The sequence below is a fragment of the Ictidomys tridecemlineatus genome, chromosome 1, assembly GCF_052094955.1.
Source record: "Ictidomys tridecemlineatus isolate mIctTri1 chromosome 1, mIctTri1.hap1, whole genome shotgun sequence".
Taxonomy (NCBI): Eukaryota; Metazoa; Chordata; class Mammalia; order Rodentia; family Sciuridae; genus Ictidomys; species Ictidomys tridecemlineatus.
In genome coordinates this window covers 89,597,176-89,615,827 of record NC_135477.1, presented here as the reverse complement: position 1 = coordinate 89,615,827, position 18,652 = coordinate 89,597,176, and the positions used below count along the sequence as shown (strand labels likewise).

Here is an 18,652-nt window from a genome sequence, read left to right as displayed (position 1 = left end):
ATTCTGGTTTCTTATAACAACTTTGAGTAATTGGATGATAGCAGACATAAGAGTGTCAAATTGAGCTTCATAATTTATTTTCCAAAGTGATAAGTTTACTTTGACAGACAAATCTTGATTAAAAGTAAAAAAAAAAAAAAGACAAGTTTTGACAAAAAATAATTCTGTTATGAATACCAATTTAAAAAGCTGAAATGTATTAATATCTTGCATGATTCATTATAGAGGTATTTCTGGTTGCTTTTCTAAATAGCTTTGTAGGAATTGAAAAACAGGGAAGATAAGAAAATTTTAAATTTATTGCAAATTTCATCCCCCCCTTTGCCTTCCTCCACTTCTATTCTCTTCTTTTCCTCAACCCCTCCTATTGCCTGCTTCTTCCTCTAAAGTAAAATCATATCCCCTTGCATTTTTGTGCCATTTTTTTCTGAAGTAATTTTTTGTATCTTTTTTTTTACTTACAGTAAACCAAAAGTTTTTCATTTCTTTGAAACTACATATCTAATTGTTTACATTTCTAAATTGTATTGTATTTCAGTGAGTTTTCTTATGAGTTGCTTTGCTTCAAAAATTCACTTTCAACTTTAAGACTTGAAATTTCAGTGGAAATTTGGTTTATAAAAAGGCTACATCACAGTCAGTTTTAACTTTAATATGTTATGTGTACTTGAACAAAAGTATAACTCCTTTTTTTCCCCCCCTCCTTCCTCCATCCCTTTCCTTAAGGAATCAGCAGGCGGGGATCTTCAGTCTCCTTTAACACCCGAAAGTATCAATGGGACAGATGATGAAAGAACACCTGATGTGACACAGAACTCAGAGCCAAGGGCTGAACCAACTCAGAATGCATTGCCATTTTCACATAGGTACAGATTCAATTCACCAATCATGATTAAGTAAAATGTGTAAATATGGAAGTTTATTTGGTTTCAGAACTCTGAAGTTACTTCAGAACTCATAGCCTCTGAGTGAAAAACTCCAGGTCAGACTTCTTTTAATATATTGTTTATAGTTGCCTGGATGGGTCAGAGTAAACATTTCCTTTACCTGTGTAGAAAAAGGAGTATTGGGCTGGGGTTGTAGCTCAGTGGAGGTGCACTTGCCTAGCATGTGTGAGGCACTAGGTTCGATTCTTAGCACCACATACAAATAAGTAAAATAAAAGTCCATCGACAACTAAAAAATATTTTTAAAAAAGAAAAAGAAAAAGGAGTATTAAGCTAGTTATAGAGAAATTGTTTTTCAGTGAAACAAAATACGGTTAATCCCTTCTATTTTTAAAACATAGCCCCTTAAAGGCCCCTTTTGTTAGCCTGGTTTCTTTTAAATTGTATTTTTTTAAAATAGATTTTCCATTCTGAAATTAGGCTTTACCTAAATGTGTTCCAAACCAGTTACATTGATTATTGGTCATCCTGTGGTATTTTTAGAATATAAGGAAATCTATGACATTGTAGCATTGCAGATATAAAACAAATATCTATCAGTAATCTGTCTTAAAGTTAATTTATATCTTGAATGCTTTTCACTCAGTTTTGGTTAAAATTAAGGAAACAGTCTTCTTTTATTGCATAAGTTTTTGGGGGTTCCATTATTTTAAAAATCTCATTCTTTGGCATATAAAGAATTGTGAAGTGAGGTATTTCAAACTCATTTATAAGAATCTTAATTTTGATTGAAATTTGTTAAATATTAGGGACATAAGATTGAGTATAATAGAGTATAACATTAAGAGACCTCATGATCAGAGTGAAAAAGAATAAAAATGAGGTAGTTTTTTTAGGAATGAGTAGAGAGGAGAACTATTTGTGAAGCTGTTCTCATTTGTTGCTCAAAATGCTAATAATTTTATATTAAACATGTATTCTGGAGATGATGGATTTTTTGCTTTATCTGCTATAGTATAAACATTTTTATAACTATAAAGATGATTACACATGGGAAAATTTTTAGTTCCTCTAATCTGAAGACTTTATGATTTGTTAAATATATAGTCTTTTAACAAAACAACAATGTTTTACATTTCCTTCTTTTAATAAAAATATATTTAACATATCCATATAATAGACTTAACTGCACTAAAGTAATTGTACTTGATTTCTTTAAATTGATACATCTGCATTGAATACTGTGACAATTAGAAATAAAAACTTTAAACATTTGTAAAAGCTATTTCTAACTTATATACCTAAAATTTTCTAAGTTTTATAAACTTTGTTAGTTCTTGTACTTGGCATTACTTATGAGGAATTAGACTTTATGTAACTGACTGTGTTCTTGGGAGTCACTTTGATTTGAAGATACAGCTTTTTTAGTTAGGGAATTTATAGATTAGCCAGGGAGATACTTGACAGACCTATGATTGTGTTAAAGGCATTATAATCCTAAAAGTTTTTCTTATTAAGAATACTTGACTATAGGATTTTTAGAAGATTGATTCTCTGAACTTGTTTTAATTTTATATTAATAAATATTCAGCCAGTTACTTGACTGAAAACAGATTGCCACCTGAGGTAGATCATATTACAGCTAACGTTAGAATCCTAGCCTGTCAGAGATAAAAGGAAGAAACCTCGAAGATGATGTAATTCAGGATTTTCCAAACTGTGGTAGTTTGAAATAAATTTAATGCATTATTTATGGGGTCCTAAAAATGAAACCAAGTAGAAAAAAGGAGAGTAATAGTAACATCAAGAGTGAAAATTAGGGGACTGGGGTTGTGGCTCAGTGGTAGAGCGCTTGCCTAGCATGTGTGAGGCTCTGGGTTCGATCCTCAGCACCACATAAATTTAAATAAAATAAAGGTATTGTGTCCAAGTAAAACTAAAAAATAATTTAAAAAGGTAAAAATTGGGTCAGTGGTCCATGACTTATGGCTGCAATCCTATCTACTGGGGAGACTGAGATAGTAGAATAGCAAATTTGAGACCAAGCTCTAACTTAGTGAGACCCTATTTCAAAATTTGGGGAAAAAATAAAAGTAGCCTGGGAATATAGCGCAGTGATAGAGCACTTGCCTATTATGCATAAGGCCCTGGGTTCAATCCCCACCATAAGAAAAAGAAAAAAATAATAGAAACTATTTTACTAATCTGCATATCTACATATATACATGTGTGTGTGTGATTACAGTGTAAAATGTTCAAGTTCAAAAGTATGTGATTTTGGCTTGTGAGAAAATTAAATCTCAGCATTTAGGTGAGTGTCCTAGATAACATAGTTTATTAGTAAAACCTGAGAGTTGACAGCTCAGCTCTTTTGACCCTAATATGTGCTGTCAGTCAGTGAATAGTATATTTAAGTCAAATACCCAGCAAAGAAATAAGTGTTTCATGAATTAGAGATAAAAAATATTAGAAAAAAATTTTATTCAAATCCGAAACTCCCAAGTATTTAAATTGGATATTCTTTTTTATCTCCCCATGGCAAAAGAAGACAATTAAAATCTTATGTTTTTAAGGCTTACATTATTTTTCATTCCTTCCTCAGTACTTGTTTGAAAAAATAATATCAAAAACAGTTTTGCCAATATTTTTCTCCTGGTTGATATTATTTTGCTGCAGTATAAAGAGCAAAATAACTAGGATAGCTATATATTTTTAAAAAACCAAAACATGGAAACAGTGATGTAGCCTGTCAATTTGACTGATGACTGCAATAGTAGGTACTTGTGCTCTTCTTAAAATTCAAATTTTATTCCTAAATCTCATTAATTCATTAATTAATATACTAAAAGAAGACCTTGATTTTGATTTAGCCCTGAAATTTTGGGTGATGTGATTAATGTGTTTTTTGTTGTTGTTGTTCTTTACTCTTTGTAGGCTTTGTTATTGCGTAGCTGCAGAGAGATAAGCAGGATTTTTTACTTTTAATTTTAATTATAACCTTTTATTACAAAAATTTTAACCATATGAGACAGAATAGTGAACTCCCGTGAACATATCACCCAACTTTAACTGGCATGAAAATACGACCAGTCTCATTTCATCTCATCCACCATCTATTCATCTACCACTATATCATTCTTAAAGTAATTTCCAGACATTTAATTTTATCCACATAGTTCTTAAAATTAGTTTTTAACTTTTAAACATTTATGTACTAAGCTATTACAACTTTTTGTGTTTATCTCATTCAGTGGCATTATAGGTCACCTTGAATCATGTATTACTTTCTTTGTGTGTGTATGTGTGTGTGTGTGTCTGTCTGTCTGTCTTCTGGGGATTGAACCCAGGGCCTCATGCGTGCTAGGCAGGCACTCTACCATTGAGATATATTTCCAGCCCCACTTTCTTTGATTTTTAATTATATTGCTGCTTAACTAAATTTTATATGTTATGAGCTGCTCAATACTTCTTAGTCAAGTGCTATAGTATTGTTTTATGTTAGTGTCATAACTATCCAAAAATACCTTCATCAAATAAGATTCAGTGAATTCTTTCTTTTTTTTTTTTTGAATTATTTCTTTTTGAGTGTACTTCTCTAAATGTTTTTAAAAGTTTAAAAATATGTAAAATAGATAAATCACAAGGTCAAAACATTTACTAATTTCGTTAGGGAAATGATATTTTCATCTAAATTGTTTCTTTCTTTAAAAATTACTTTTAACCTAAATGATAAAGTCCTTTTGAGATTGATAAATATATATTGACCCACTGAAGTCTCCAGACCATCCTTTGAAATAATAGTCTTAGATTAGCTATAAAGTAGGTATATCCTGATAGATAGTATATGTGTATGCAGGAAAGCTTTGCTCTCTTGCTCCAGGGATTTTTTAGTTGCTTCATAGTGTCCACTGAGTGGAACTCTAGAATTTACTTGTATTTTTCTTACAAATAATAAATAATAGATATTTTTAAAAGATTTAAAGCTACCTAAAATTCTCTTTGATATAGTTAATTTTATAGTATTCCAGTGCTGTTGAAATTTAACACTGAAATGTAATACTGAAAACTTATTTTACTCATTACAGTTTTATGATCCTTAGATATTCAGTACCATATTGATAAATAACTGCTATCATATTTTTGAGGGTTCACAACAGACATATAAGTTGGTGAAGTTATTTTCATACTGGTAAATTTTGATAACAGTTTGATAATTGTAATGAAAAATAGGCTCTTTTATGCACTAATTGTATTTAGATTCTTCTAATGTTTAGATGATGTGTTCTCATGGTGCTGTTAGACTTTATGCATTTTGGAGGTGCTGCATGTGTCCTCTATTCTGTTAGAGATTTTTCTGCCACTCTATTTAGTTGTGTTTTCAGCAGATACTCATTAAAGGATGTATGCAGAAATATTACTTTCTAGTATATTGACTTTAAATCAGTGTAACTATAATTTTACATAAGGTTATGACATCTGGGTGGGTTTGCTCTATTTGTGTTTATTATTAAAGTTTCAGATAGTCACTACTTTAAAACTGATTTAGGGATGTTTCTGTCATTTCAAAAACTAAATTTCACTGGGAATTTTACATACCAGTTTAAGTAAGACATAAAACAAACTTACCAAAATAAATATAAAATATTTGTACTTAACAAAATAAAGCCAGGTGTGGTAGCTCATGCCTGTAATTCCAGCAGCTTTGGAGACTATCAGGAGGATCACAAGTTGAAAGTCAGTTTCACCCAAAGCGATGTGTTAGGCAACTCAGTGAGACCCTGTCCCAAAATAAAATAAAAAATGGGCTGGGGATGTGGCTTAGTGATTGAGCGCTCCTGGGTTCAATCCCTGGTACCAAAACCAAACAAAAAACAAAATAAGATCAAATGTACAAAAGTGTACATTGTCTTAAATTAAATACAGTTTGTACTTATTTGAAGATGATACAAATAAGAAAAGTATAAAGGATAATAGCATGGAAATGGAACGAGACCCTCAGGTTTATACAAAATTACATACAAGAGGAAGTGAGGGGAAAGGGAAAAATAATACAAGGGGGAGGAATGAATTGCAGTAGTGGGGGTAGAGAGAGAAGAGGGGAGGGGAGGGGAGGGGAGGGGGGATAGTAGAGGATAGGAAAGGCAGCAGAATACAACAGACACTAGGATGGCAATATGTAAAGCAATGGAAGTGAAACTGATGTGAATCTGCAATCTGTATAAGGGGCAATATGGGAGTGCATAACCCACTTGAATCAAAATGTGAAATATGATATATCAAGAAATATGTAATGGAGGGGTAAGACAAGATAATACAAATGGAAGAAATGATTTACAGTAGAAGGGGTAGAGAGAAAAGGGGAGGGGAGGGGAGGGGAGGGGGGATAGTAGAAAATAGGACTGACAGCAGAATACATCAGACACTAGAAAGGCAATATGTGAATCAATGGAAGGGTAACTGATGTGATACAGCAATCTGTATACGGGGTAAAGTTGGGAGTTCATAACCCGCTTGAATCAAACTGTGAAATATGATGTATTAAGAACTGTGTAAGGTTTTGAACGACCAACAATAAAAAAAAAAAAAAAAAAAGAAAAGTAAATAATGTGAAGAGCTCTTAGGTACTATTCTCTCCACACTATGGTATCTGTCTCCCTTTTTTATGGATAGAAAGCAAAACTTAGATTATACTTGTAAACAAAGTAAAAAATATTTACCAATATTTTACTAAAATATTGGTAAAACTTTGTATATAATAAAGCTGGGACATGATTTCACAAGAAGTGACTTTATCATTGATATAAATCTATTTTAATTTCCTGTTTTGAAAGTTTCAAAAACTAACCTTTGCTTTCTTCTAAAGTCTTTTAAAAGATTTTAAGTAAAACTTTAAAATTTGCTAAAACATTTTGTCAGGCATTATCACTTGATATAAATTATTATTATTCCTGTACAATAAAGATGTTTCTGGCTGGGGATATAGCTCAGTTGGTAGAGTGCTTGCCTTGCATGTACAAGGCCCTGGGTTCAATCCCCGGCAACATACACACACACACAACATTGTTAAGCTACCTCCAATGGGAATTAGTCCCTTCCCCTTCTCTATCTCTGATTTACAATTATTACTAATGGAAAACAATGTTTCATCAATCCATCCCTAGCAATTGCCAGCTTCTCATTTTAAAACAACTACCTGGAGTTAGGAGGTGCGGTCATTTGCCTTGGATCAGATTGATTCTAGGTTGGTTATGATCTGTCCCGTGAAGGGTTTTTAGGAATTCCTTCTTAGTAGACCACAGTGCCGGATTCCATTGGAAGGGAGATGTGATAAGGATAGTTCTGATCTAGGACATAAGGGAAAATGCTTTTCCTTTGGATTTAGTTTTCCATCTTTCCTCTTAGCAGAGTAGTAAGGGCCAATATAAAGATATGAACCTAGACAGAGGCCACGCATGCCACAAATATGTGAAATTTTTGGTATATATTGCAGTAAGGAATGGTGAGTTCTATGTCAAAGTGGGGTAGGCTTCATCTAAATAATGAACCCAGAGAAATGGAGACTAGATGACACTTCTGGTTTCTAGTTTAGATCTTCAAAGGAAAGCTTTGTAAAGATTGGGGCCAGCTTTTGTCTCATAAGGATAATACATTCAACTCACATTTCATCTGGGACACTTAAGTATATCTAAGTAGTCATGCTGCAGTGACTACTTTACTTATAGAATGTGTAAAATGCAGATATGGCTGAGCAATTGAAATTGTTGTGTGTTATGCTTTTTATTTGTATCAGTTTGCCATTCTGTTTACAGTTTAGCTTGACCAAATTGTTAATTTTTACAACTGTTCTACATTGACACCTGAGAGTTGATATTAAAACTTTGGAGATAGAAGAAACTTGAGCTATTATGTATTTCAGCCACTTCATTTTACAGAAGCAGAAGTAAATTCAGAGAAGAGAGTTTCAGATTATTTGCTAATGGTTAAGTTACACCAAAGATACCTCCAGAGGCAATGATCATTAGAATCTATCCTGGTTAAGGCAGTTTTCCCTCTACTTAGCTCTTAAGAAAGTTTGTTTTCTGTATCATTTTTCAGATACTTAGTATGCTGATTTTTATCATCATTCAAAGTGTTTACGATTACTTGTTAAACTCCCCTACTAGCTTCTCAGTTAAGCCTCATTGGCTTGCATTTCTTATAGTCTCTAGTCATTTTAGATATATTACAGATAATAAATAATTTATTGTGTAAATAAATGCATATGCTTTTTTCAGTTAACTGAAATAACAAAATGGCAAATAAGTTGGTGCAACTTATAGCATCAAAAATAAATATTGAACAGAACTAACAAAAATATCAATTTGAAGAATAATTAGCTGAATATTCAAATTCTAGCAGGATCCATTTAGCTATTAATATTCCCTTTACTATTTTCAGTAGCAGCTTTATGGAGATATAATTTATGTATTAAATAGTTCACGTATTTAAAATGTACAATTCAGCAGTTGTAATATATTCACAGAATTGTGCAATCTTTACCAGATTTTAGAGCATTTTTATTACCTTCCCCCAAATCCTGTATCCATTAGCATTTACTCCCTTTTCCCCACAAACTCTCCTCTCCTCCAGCCATAAATAACCACCAATAACTTTTTATTTCTATAATAGATTGTCTGTTCTGAACTATTCATATAATTGGAATCATAGCTGGGCTGGGGATATAGCTCAGTGGTAGAGTGCTTACCTATCACACATGACGTTCGGTTTGATCCCTAGCACACACACCCCCAAATCGTATTTAAAAAATTCATTCATAGGGCTGGAGTTATGGCTCAGTGGTAGCGCATTTGCCTGGCATACGTGAGGCACTGGGTTCGAGTCTCAGCACCACATATAAATAAATAAATAAAGGTCAATCAATAAATATTTTTTAAAAAATTTATTTATAATGTAGAATATTACCAATACTTCATGTCCTTTTTTATTGATGAATGATATTTTATGATTATACCATGGTTTTTAAAATCCATTTATCAGGTGATAGACATTTTGATTGTTTCTGCTTTTTGAAAGTTACATTATTATGAATAATATTACAAGTATAACATTTGTATATGAGTTTTTATTTGGGCATGTGTTTTCACTTTTCTTGGGTGTAACTACTAATGAGTGAAATCCCTGGGTCATAGAGTAATTCTATCTTTATCCTTTGGAGGAACTACCAGAGTATTTTTCAAAGCAGCTGTACCATTTTACATTTCTGCCAGCAGTGTATAGGGTTCTAGTTTCTCCACACAACACCAACACTTTTTTTTTTTAACCAACACTTCTTAGTCTTTTTTTTGTGTGTGTGTGTTGCTAGTTCAATCCTGAGAGCCTCACACAAGCACTCTACAACTGAGCTATAACTCCAGCCCTGTATGTCTTATTATCCTAGCGAGTGAAATAGTAGCTTATTATGGTTTTGTTTTTCATTTTCCTGATAGCTAATTAATGTTAAGCATCTTTTCATGTGCTTATTGGCCACTTGTATATCTTTGGAGAAATGGCTATTCAGATCCTTTGCCCATTTATAATTGGGTTGATTTTTTTTTTCTCTGTTGCTGAGTTGTGCTCCTTTATATTTTCTAGGTATTAACCCCTTACCAGGTAAATGATTTGTAAATATCTCTCTAATTATTTTTACTAGATGACTCTTCACTTTTCTGATGGTATGCTTTCTTTTGGTATGCTTTCAAAACCAAAATTATCAATTTTTTTCTTTTGTTGTTTTTGCTTTCTGTGTCACATCTAAGAAATCCTTGCCTAATCCAAAGTCACAAGATTTTCCCACATTTTTTTTTTTTAATTTTAGCTCTTAGGTCTTTGATCTATTATGGTACATTTTTGTATGTCATGTGAGATAGAAGCTCAACTTCATTCTTTTGCATGTGATTATCTGTTTTCCCAACAATATTTGCTGGTAAAAAAAAAATGTTCTTTATCCATTGAATTGTCTTGGTACTCTTACAAAAATCAGTTACTATTAGTTAGGCTCTGTGACTCACACCTGGGCTCTGTGACTCACACCTGTAATCTAGCTACTCTGAAGGATAATACAGGAGGATCTCAAGTTCAAGGGAAGCCTTGGTTGGACCCTTGCTCAAAAATAAAAGGGACTGGGGATATAGGTCAGTGATAAAGTGCTTGCTTAGCATGCATGAGAAAACAAAATAAAGTCAGTTGACTATAAATGTGGGTTTGTTTCTGGACTCTCAGTTCTATCCATTGATTTGGTCTATGTTTATGCCAGTATTATACTGTTTTAATTATAGCTTTGACTAAGTTTTGAAATTGGGAAGTGCGATTCATGCAACTTTGTTCTTCCTTTTCAAGATAATTTTGACCCTCCAACTTCTTAAAATATCCATGCAAATTTTAGTCTGTAGAAATTCCATATGAGGGGCTGGGATTGTGGCTCAGCTATAGCATGCTCGTTTAGCACGTGCAAGGCTGTGGGTTTGGATCCTCAGCAACACATAAAAATAAATAAACAAAATAAAGGTATTGTGTCCAACTACTTCTAAAAAATACCTAAAAAAGAAGAAAAAGGAATACCATATGAATTTCCGCAAAGAAACCATTTGAGATTCTGATAAGGATAATTTATTAAAACTTTCAGGTTTGCTGAACTTGTTTATTAGTTTTAATAGTTCTTAAATTGGATTTCTTAGGATTTTCTATATACAAAATTAGGTCTTTCACATATGACTTTCATGTATGAAAATGAGTATGTTTTACTTCTTTTCATGTCCAATCTGGATGCCTTTTACTTCATTTTCTTGACTAGTTGCCCTGACTGGAACCTCCAGTATAATGTTGAATACTGGTCACAAGAGTGCAGATTAGTTAGGAACATATGGCCATAATAGAGACTCTTAAAATCCATGAACATGGGATTTATTTAGAACTTCTTATATTACTTTCAGCCATGTTATTTAGTTTTCAGAGTACACATTTACACTTTTTTTTGTTAAATATATTTGCATTTTTGATGGTATTACAAGTGATTTAATAACACATGTTTAGTATTTAGAAGTACAGTTGATTTTTGTGTAGCAATTTTGCATCCTGCAAACTTGCTGAACTTTTTACTAGTTTTAATAGTTTTGAAATTGGTTTATTAGGATATTCTATATACAAAATTAAGGCATTTGTAAATAGATATATTTTTACTTTTTTCATTTCCAATATGGGCTTATCACATTTTCTTGATTAGAAACCTGGTTAGAACCTCCAGTACAATGTTGAATAGAAGTGACAAGAGTATAAATTCTTGTTTTGTTTTTCATCTTATGGGAAAAACAGACTTTCACAGTTAAGTGTGATGTTAGTTGTGTGTTTTTCATAGATAATTTATATCCAGAAATTTAAGTTTCATATTTGAGATTTCGTTTCCTGGAGTTACGAAAAAGGATATGTTTTTGTTTTTGTTTTGTCTGTTTTAATTTTCCAACAGTAAATGTTCTTCATAACTCTTAAAATGAAATCTTTGGCATAGTTTTGAAGGTTTCTCTGTTTTTAGTTGTGACCCTGGGAATTAAACCCAGGGAATCACGAATGTTCGCCATGTTCTTTGCCACTGCGCTATACCCTCACTTGTGTTTTCTCTCTTTCTTTGAGAGGGGATCTCACTATGTTGCCCAGGCTTCTCTTGAACTCATGGGCTTAAGTGATCCTTCTGCCTTAACCTCTGATCATCATGCCCAACTTCTTTAGATAGAGTTTGGGAGAACGATTTCTTTTATAGTTGCATTGGTGTGTATAACATGAGGTTAATGGAACTGCTGGTTAGCAAATATGTCTTTAGAAAGTATATTTGGTCCTGTGATTTAATGGTTTTATTGTAATTGGATCATCTTAAGATACACTTTACTTACAAAGTTACTATTAAAGGGGATACCTAAGTCCTCTTGGGCTCTACAAAATATAGAGAGAGAAAGTGGATATTAACAAATTATTGATTATGTGAAGAACCGTATCATATAGTGTTACCCGATTCTAAAAACACAGCTACTGCGTGGTAGTCTTACCTTTTCAGATTCTTTTAAAAGGTGTAGCTAAACTGTTCTGTCATTATCACATATGGTCAGAAAGTTCCTGGTCCCTGGCAAGGAGAGGAGATGATCTTTAATGGTACTTTATCTTAGAAGTCTCACAACCTATTAGGACCTACTAGATATCATTCCTTAAATTAATACTAGACATATCACAATTTGGTTTCATTGTTTTGTCTTTTTGGAGAGAGACTGAGTTATTTGGGACTAAGAAAACATATTACATGCCTAAATAGATTCCTTTTCCTTTCCCCCATTACCACTTATTATAAAATTTCTGCTTGAACTTTTTTTTTCTATTTTTGGAAAACTGGATTTTTTACTCTTACATCCTGATACCGACTGAATAGTTTTTTTAATCGAAAGTCAGAAAAAAAAATCAGTTCTTCAGGTTGGATTTTTTCCCCACTGTGGAGACATCCGATTTCCTTGGGGGACGCCTTCTGTGACCACTTTTAGTTTTGAGACTGAGCGGAGTCATCATTTTCCTTGGAAGAAGAGGATCTGAAGTTTATTCTAAATGAAAAGATGAAAATAGCCCCTGACTGAGAGAAACTAAAATGGAAGAAACATGACAGTTTAATAAGACCCAGGCATCACAGTTTTAACTTTGAAGAGTCAAAAGAAGTAGCACTTTTAAAGAAGACGCTTAGCTGCTTGAATTCCTCGGAATGTCTAGATAATATTTAAGCCACCTCCATGTAGAAGAAGAAAAAAAATAGACTAGGCATGCATGGCATCTTATGTTTCATCCCTTTGGCAAAATGCTATAATACTTGTTCCACTAATTATCAGAAGTCTTAAAAGCCCTTGATGGAGAAAAATTTGTTAAAAATCAAAATAACTGTAACTCCTGATGAAGATAGTGAAAAAATAAGCAACCTAATTCTCCTGGACTTCTAATTAGAACTGTTTCATAGATGCCATTTCTCTTAAAACATAAATATAGCCACTTTTCATATCTTGATCAGTTTGATCTGTTTTCATATACAAATAGTTAACTCCCTACCTCACAGGGATGTTGTGAGGCAAAATTTAAATGTTCCTTTAAAAAGTTTGGAAGTAATAACTCTGGACTGTCTCTTTGTTGATAGTTTCTATAATCATACAGTTTTGTTTATTTTAAAATTTGCAAGTGCTTTCCTGTAGTTATGAATGGATATTAGGGTAACACTTTTAAATGAAGATAATGAAGTTGTATTTGAATTATCAGTGAGTATCCTTGTATGAAGAATAATTTGACTGCATGAAATGTTCAACTGATTCTTTTCAAATAAGAGCTTTTATACAATTATAATTAAAGAAAAACTAAACTAAAATTGTCTGGTTTTCCCTTTTATTTAGTTGAGATTTAATTATACATACTTCTTAGATAAAAGGTAACCCAACTCATCAAATTCTAATGATAGAAAATGAAAAACACAAGACAATTTATGTTTTAGGAAAATGAAAATCTTGTAGCAAGGTTCAAGCAATATAGAGATGTCCAGAATTTAGACTTTGAGGCCTGGGATGTGGCTCAGTGGTAGAATGCTCGCTTGGCATACATGAGGCCCTGGGTTCCATCCCCAGCACTGCAAAAAAAAAAAAAAAGTTTGAAAAAACTGAATAAAGGTGTGTCTTATTAAATAGAGATGAAATCTCAGTAATATTTTTATTTAAAATAGAAGTACTCTAAGAATAGAAATTTGATAAACATCACAATAGAAATGTTTAATATGAATTAAAATTCATGCATAAAAAATTCTTAAGTCACTACCTACACGCCTATAATCCCAGCAGCCACAGTGACTGAGATGGAGGATCGTGAGTTCAAAGCCAGTCTCAGCAACTTAGAGAGGCACTAAGCAACTCAATGAGACCCTGTCTCTAATTAAAATACAAAATAGGGCTGGGGATGTAGTTCAGTGGACAAGTGCCCCTGAGTTCAATCCCTATACTTCCTGCTCACCCCAAAAAAATCTTCAACTTTTTTGGGGGGATGCGGGTAGGGCTAGGATTGAACCCAGGGCCTTGCATATGCTAGGGAGTCACTCTACTACTGAGCTACATCCTCAGCCTGTAATATCTTTAAATGAACCTTATACATTTCCCCAGAGACCCCACTACTCCTATTGTCTTATGTACTTACAAATCACTTCTACTGTTTAGCTTATTAACTTATTGAAGTTGTGTAGGAATGGAAACATAGAAGATAACTTTCTTTCACTAATTCTGCTTAGCAAAAGAAATTGCTGTAATTGCTGTAATTGTTTTTTATAGTTTCATGCTTTGCCCTCATATATATACACATATACTATATCATATATAATATACATGTGTGTCATTATGTATTACATATATTATTTGTATGAATAATATAAATTGGCCATGTATTATTTATCTGTTTTAATGTACTTATGTTTGAATACAAAAATATTTTCAAAATCCTAATGTTCTGATGATATAAAAAATCAGTGAGTTTAAAGATAATCATCAATTATTGATAAAATTTTATTATATAAGGAGTAATTGAGCAGGGGTTGTGGCTCAGCAGTAGAGTGCTCTCCTCGAACATGTGAGACTCTGAGTTTGATCCTCAGCACCACATAAAAATAAATAAGTGAAATAAAGATATTGTGTTTGACTACAACTAAAAAATAAATATTGGAAAAATGCAAAAACTTTAAAAAAAAGAAGAAGAAGAAGTAATAAAGCCAGGCACAGTGGCACACACCTGTAATCCCAGCAACTTGGGAGGCTGAGACAAGAGGACTGAGAGTTCAAAGCCAGCCTCAGAAAAAGTGAGGTGCTAATCACCTTATTTAGAGACAACCCTGTCTCTAAATAAAATACAAAATAGGGCTGGGAATGTGGTTCAGTGCCCCTGAGTTCAATCCCCAGCACCTCCCCCCAATTAATAAATAACAAACAAACAAATACTTCTTAGAAGCAATTCTGAGCCTTGTTTTTAAACACCAAAAATAGAATGTAGCATATTTGGTGAAAATATGTAAAGGATCCTTAGCCCCCATAATACAGTAGCATCTAATACAAAATGTGCTTTTCTAGTCAATCTATTATAGAAAGCAAATATTAAAGTTAGTGAACATGTTCTTCAGCAATAATGAAGAAATATATCAGTAATAGTCATGAATTTAATAGTATCACTTTCCCTGTATTTAAAAATTAGACTTCTTGTATCAGTTCCTATTTGATTAGGGGAACAATTTATGGACTTTATCTTGATTTAGTTCAAGAGGGAATAATTTCCTAGGAAGAATGTGAATTGAGGTTCAGCATCCTTGATCCAAGTATTTGAAATCTGTGCAAAACTTGTTGAGTTCCAACAAGTTACCGCCAATGAAAAATTCCATACTCGATTTCAGTCAGAACACAAACCAAGTAAAAATGCTGTTTAAAATTACCTTCAGATTGGCAGGGCACAGTGGCACATGCCTATAATCCCAGTGACTCAGCAGGCTGAGGAAGGAGGATTGTGAATTCAAAGCCAGCCTTAGCAAAATCGAGATATTAGTCAACTCAGTAAGACTCTGTCACTAAATAAAATATAAATAGGGCTGAGGATGTGGCATAGTGGTCGAGTTCCCCTGAACTCAATCCCCTATATCTCCCCTCTCCCCCCAAGAAATTACCTAAGACTTTATATAAAACATGTATATGAAACTTAAATGAATTTCATTTTTAGATTTAAATCACATTCATAAGATATCTAATATATATGCAAATGTTGCAAAATCTGAAATATTTCTGGTACTAGGCATTTCAGATAAGGAATACTTAACCTATAATGTGTTTTTAGTCTCTAAAATGCAAAACATTCTTATCGTGTCTCCATCTCAAAAGTGAAAAAATTGTACTTGGTTTCTTCTGTTTATGCCAGCAGTAGTAGTTACTTGGCAAATGGCTTCATGTTTCTGAGCAACAGTTTTTCATCTGTTAAGTAAAAAAGAAAGGTTGGAATGTGATTTTACGCACCTTTGTCTTGATTACCTTAATGTGATCCTGTCTTTAGTTTGGGAAATAAATAAGATATCCTTCTATTCTTCTGTGGATGGCTATGAGATGTAGTACTGACTTTATAATCATTTAAACACTGACAACATTACTGTGCTACATAAAAGAACCTATTACATAAGGCAAATTAGCCATCTCTGACTTTAAATAGAACATTAGGAAAAAGTAGTATCCTGTGCTTTTGCATTATATGCACACAAATTAAAATTATTTAAATTCTCTCCAGATGACATTATGGATTCAAAATATGTGATCCATCAGTTATTACTTTTTAACAATAGATTGATTTAAAATTAGATCACTAGCACAAGAGATAGTAGAACCTCATAATATCTTGGAATGAATTATTATAATGAGATAAGTTTTAAAACTATAAAGTTATCTGATAACTAAACTTAACAGATTCAAACAGGCTAGCTTAATAACTGAACTTACAGATAGAATTGAATGTTCTACAGTTGAGAATTAACTTGAGCACTATTAAATCATAACCAACAGAGCTAGGGTGGTAGTTCAGTGTTGGAGTACATGTGCATGAGGCCCTGGGTGATTTCAGTCCCCAGTACAAAAAAGTAAAATCTTAACCAGCAAATTGAAAAACAATGGCTCTTGTGTACTACTCCCTTTGAAAACATGATAGCAACTAGTGGAAAATGAAATCAGATTTGCTGTTTTGGGGGAGGATGTAAGCATTCAATAAATGATATACTGCTGTATCTGGAAAAATAGTATAGGCATTTAACACTTCAACTAATATCATTTGATGTCTCACTTGTAGTCATACCTTACAGTTTAGTACAATTTCTAGACTAATTTATAAAAAGGAAGCAATAGACTAAGGAAAATAATTCCCTTCCAATTCACTAAGGTTCAGTATACCAAAGAAAAGACCATCTTTGATGTTCTTTGTTTATTCCCCCCCCAACAGGTGCTGTACTAGTCATTTTATATGCTAATATCAGTTTAAAATTCTGATTGTTAGGCCATGTGCAATTGTCCTTAGTACTTCCAAAGATTAGGTGATATAGTTTACATGGAAGCCTATTCGTTTAATAAGGACCTAGTCAGGTTTATATATATATATTGTTTGTATATGTATATATCTTGTGCTTTTATAAATTTTAACTTTGAATAGTCTTATCTCTACTGATTGTGTTTTACAATTATCTCATGAGAAGTAGAACAGATATGGTTTCCTATTTTTCAGGGGGGAAAAACGTCTGAAGCATAAAGAGATTATGGAGTTTTTCTGTCATCTCTAGGTACCAGAATTGGGATTGAACTGTAATCCTTTGCTTTTCTGCTTCAGTCTTTCCCTAGTCTATCTTGAAGAAATTTTAAATATCCAAATGGAAACCAAACATCAAAAAGATGATAACAGGATTCTTTTTTTTATTTAGCACAAAAATAGGTTATAGATACTTAGAATATGTAGTTGAAATTCACTGATAAGAATTATTCATTTAAGAACATACATGCATTTAGGTTAAATCAGTATGGTCATGTTGATTTTATAATTACAGTACTTATACTGACAAATACCCTAATAAGAGTTTCTTATATATGCTTCTGTATGTGAATATGTGTGTGCATATGTAGTCATAGTAGTCTCGATTATGTAACCTAGTAGTTTATATTTGCAAGCAAAATTATTAGGGAATTTTAGATATAATAATTTACATGAATATAGGTCATAGTAAAATTTCCTTATACATTATATGCTTACTTTTCTCTTTAGTCTATTGATTAGGTAATATTGTTAAGAATGCAGTAGTTCTTAACGGTTCCAATAGTTCTTAGAGCTAAGATGTATGTTTTCTGAAACTATTATAGCAAAGATTTGGAACATTTGTCCCAAGACTTTTCAGGTTGAAATGTAAGGATACAGCAACCCTACAGCTTCTATGTAGGAGAGCCCTTGTTTCCAAGAAACAACTCATTGCTTGGAAGCAGCAAGTTGAATCTTCCAGTATAGTTTCAAAGGTATTCTGCATAATATGGTTATAGGTCTGGGATGGTTCAAAAGTAGTTCTCCTGTATACTAGTGATTCTGAACATATCCGGAGGCTGAGACTACCTGAAAGGCACAGTTATCTTTGTGGGGGAGGTGTGTATGTATGTGTGTATATACATCTATAAAAACATGAAATTGATATCATTTAACAAGTTATCAATGTAAAAATCACCATGATCCCACACATATAAGGTATCAGTGGTCAAACTAAGCCTGGCAAGCTCTTTTTAAAGTTATCCGTGCATAGGTCACTTTTAATACTCATTCAAAATCATTTATTGAGCATGTTGTTATGCCAACACAAAGATGAATAAGATTCATGAAGCAGTAGAATACATAAATAGTATGGATGATGCAAAGATGCATTGGGTGCTTTGGCAGTTCCAAAGAGCCTGTCAGCTCTCCATGGCTACTTTAGCACTCATACTGCCCTTTACACTCTTGACAAGTATTTGCTAGGCATTGTGTCCTTCAATGAATAAGAAAAAGTATGTTATTATAGTTTTTAAACTTAAATAGAGGAGTAAGAAAAAATAATTATAAATAACTATAATTATGATTATAAAATTATTAAAAAATGCCATGAAAGAAAGGGGCACCATGAGGGGAAAGAGAAGAGGTGGTGGAGGGTATAAGAA

At 32.7% G+C, this 18,652-nt stretch overlaps 1 protein-coding gene across 3 annotated transcripts in view; it reads left to right on the top strand.

Annotated features, from left to right (window-relative positions):
- The window catches only part of Homer1 (homer scaffold protein 1), a 152,340-nt gene that overhangs the window by 65,130 nt on the left and 68,558 nt on the right, over positions 1-18,652 (top strand). For all 3 annotated transcript variants that reach the window (XR_005728638.2, XM_040273715.2, XM_005328997.5), the window contains exon 5: positions 727-866. Coding sequence is in view for 2 of the 3 variants with exons in the window: in XM_040273715.2 (XP_040129649.1) it covers positions 727-866 (140 nt within the window). In the remaining variant the exon portion in view is untranslated. The remainder of the gene's footprint in view (positions 1-726; positions 867-18,652) is intronic.